The sequence below is a fragment of the Capra hircus genome, unplaced genomic scaffold, assembly GCF_001704415.2.
Source record: "Capra hircus breed San Clemente unplaced genomic scaffold, ASM170441v1, whole genome shotgun sequence".
Lineage (NCBI taxonomy): Eukaryota > Metazoa > Chordata > Mammalia > Artiodactyla > Bovidae > Capra > Capra hircus.
The window spans coordinates 7,501-10,000 of NW_017202952.1; the positions used below are offsets into that span (position 1 = coordinate 7,501).

The 2,500-nt window shown below is 80.1% G+C and overlaps 2 protein-coding genes across 2 annotated transcripts in view; one reads left to right on the forward strand and one right to left on the reverse strand.

The window, feature by feature from the left end:
• LOC108635078 (basic proline-rich protein-like) overlaps positions 1 to 792 on the forward strand; it is a 2,768-nt gene extending 1,976 nt beyond the window's left edge. The window contains exons 3-4 of the mRNA XM_018045373.1: positions 1 to 137; positions 325 to 792. The exon at positions 1 to 137 is cut by the window's left edge and continues 78 nt beyond it. Coding sequence (XP_017900862.1) covers positions 1 to 137; positions 325 to 792 — 605 coding nt within the window. The remainder of the gene's footprint in view (positions 138 to 324) is intronic.
• Positions 793 to 850: 58 nt separating this feature from the next.
• Positions 851 to 2,500, reverse strand: part of LOC108635079 (basic salivary proline-rich protein 1-like) — a 2,299-nt gene continuing 649 nt past the window's right edge. Inside the window, exons 2-4 of the mRNA XM_018045374.1 lie at positions 1,436 to 2,500; positions 1,241 to 1,362; positions 851 to 1,146 (exon numbers count right to left, since the gene is read on the reverse strand). The exon at positions 1,436 to 2,500 is cut by the window's right edge and continues 318 nt beyond it. Of these exons, the coding sequence (XP_017900863.1) occupies positions 851 to 1,146; positions 1,241 to 1,362; positions 1,436 to 2,500 (1,483 nt within the window). The remainder of the gene's footprint in view (positions 1,147 to 1,240; positions 1,363 to 1,435) is intronic.

Genomic DNA, 2,500 nt, shown 5'->3' on the forward strand with positions numbered 1-2,500 from the left:
GCCCCGACACGGCCCCCCCTTCCCCCAGGGCTCACCCCACGGGGGCCGGCCGCACGCACACGGCCCCCACCTGCCGGACGCCCGGCGGGGCCCAGCGGGACCCTCCCCCGACTCGGAGGGGGGAGGCGCGGGCCGCGGTAGGCAACGAGCGGCACGCGGCCCCACCGCGGGGCCGGCGCACCCGACTCCCTCCCCTCCCGCGGAGGGCGGGGGAGTCCTGCTCTGCCCACGTGCTCCGGCAGTCGCCACGGTGGCCACTGCTGCGCTCGGGAGGGGCGGCGGCTGGGGGGTCCGGTACCCCAAGGCTCCCTCTCGGATCGCTAGAGAAGGCGTTCTCACCGAGGGCGCGCCGTCCCTCCCCCGGACCGTCTCGCCTTCGGGCTCACGGAGGCGCTCCACGAGCCGCCCGGCCTCAGCCGGGCGGGAGGGGTCTGCGGTACAGGGAAGCGGACCACCACACAGGAGCGTGTGCGCGGTCAGGGCCAGAGCAGAGCCCGCGTCCCGCCCCCTGCAAGGCCTCATCCGCCGAGGCCTCCGCGACGAGGGAACGGGCACGGCCTCTCCTTCCGCCTCGACCCCCCCGAAAGGGACGAGGCGTCAGCGCTCGGGACGACAGCCACGCCCCGTCGGTCGCGGAGGCCTCGGCGGATGAGGCCTTGCAGGGGGCGGGGACGCGGGCTCTGCTCTGGCCCTGACCCGCGCACACGCTCCTGTGTGGTGGTCCGCTTCCCTGTACCGCAGACCCCTCCCGCCCGGGCTGAGGCCGGGCGGCTCGTGGAGCGCCTCCCGTGAGCCCGAAGGCGAGACGGTCCGGGGGAGGGACGGCGCGCCCTCGGTGAGAACGCCTTCTCTAGCGATCCGAGAGGGAGCCTTGGGGTACCGGACCCCCCAGCCGCCGCCCCTCCCGAGCGCAGCAGTGGCCACCGTGGCGACTGCCGGAGCACGTGGGCAGAGCAGGACTCCCCGCCCTCCGCGGGAGGGGAGGGAGTCGGGTGCGCCGGCCCCGCGGTGGGGCCGCGTGCCGCTCGTTGCCTACCGCGGCCCGCGCCTCCCCCCTCCGAGTCGGGGGAGGGTCCCGCTGGGCCCCGCCGGGCGTCCGGCAGGTGGGGGGCCGTGTGCGTGCGGCCGGCCCCCGTGGGGTGAGCCCTGGGGGAAGGGGGGGGCCGTGTCGGGGCGCGACGCCCGGTCGGCCTCGGCTTCCCCGGCCCCGCGGCCGTTGGTGAGGGGGAGCCCGTCGCGCCCGCCCTCGCCCCCTGAGCCGCAGCCGGTGGCGGCGTGCGGTCACGGTCCGGGCCGCCTCGCTCGAGAGCGTCGTCCCCGGGTTGTCGCGCCTCGGGGTTCAGACTCAGACGGAAGACGGATCTGTGGCGGATGGATGGCGGAAGACGGGTGGACGGCTCGCCGGCCCTGGCGGCGGGGCCGGGTCGCGGGCCACGCTCCGGGGATGGCCGGGGCCGGCCGGCGCCCCGGGCGTCGCGGGACCGCCCTCGCGTGCGGGTGGCGGTGGGATCCCGCGCTGGTGTTCCTGGGGCCCGGCCGCGTGGCCCGGTCTTTTTCCTCCGGTCCCCGGACGGCGCCCGCGTCCCTGTCCCGCGGCCCCCGCCGTGCGTGCTCGCCGGCCCCTCCCCGCCGCCGCCGGCCTCGCCTCGCCTCTCCTCGTCCCGCGCGTGCGACCGCCCGCGTTCCCGTCCCCTGCCCGGGCCCGAGCCGGCCTCGCCTCGCCTTCACGTGGGTGTCGTCCCCCGGCCCCTGCCGGGCCGGTGGCGTCCCCGGGCGGAGCGGTGCAGTGCCCTCGGAAAGCCCTGAGCGAGGGGGGCGGGGCGGGGGAGCCCCGCGCGCGTGAGGGCCGTGGGGGGGGGGCCGCCGGTGTGCGGCGGGAGAGTGTTCTCCCCGGGCCGGCTGCGGCTCCGGGGGTGGCGGTGGCGGTGGCCGCGAGCCCCGCGAGGGTGGGGGCGCCAGTCCTTCGTCGCGGGTGGCGCCGCGGGACCGCCCCTGTGCCGGGAGGGCCTGTGGCGGTGAGATCCCGCGGTGGGCCCCGGCGGCCGACTCGCGTCCCCTCCCCCGGCTCGCTTTGGGCCGTTCCCCTCGCGGTGGCGCGCGGCCACCCCACCCCCGCCGCCGGTTGCGCGGTGTCGGCCCCGCGTGGCCGCATCCCGTCGGTGCCCCTCTCCGCCCGTCCGTCCGCCTCGGTCCCCTCGCCGTCTGCTGCTCCCCGGGGCCGCGTGCCCTGGTGTGCCTCGCTTCCCGGGCCCGCCGCGGCCCCGATCCGTCGCCCGTGTCGCCGCCGCCGCCGCCGCCGCCGCCGTCGCGTGCCGGACGAGGGGGCGCCCCCGCCCCGGTGCGCTCGCCCGAGCGCGGGACGGGTCCCCGGTCTTGCCCCGCCGCGGGCCGGTCGCCGCGTCCTCGCCGCCCGGCGTCCCCCGCCCCGCTCTGGGGCGGGTGGACGGACGGACGCCGAGGGCGCGCGTCGGCCGTCCCCGGTGTGGCCCGGGCCGGGCGG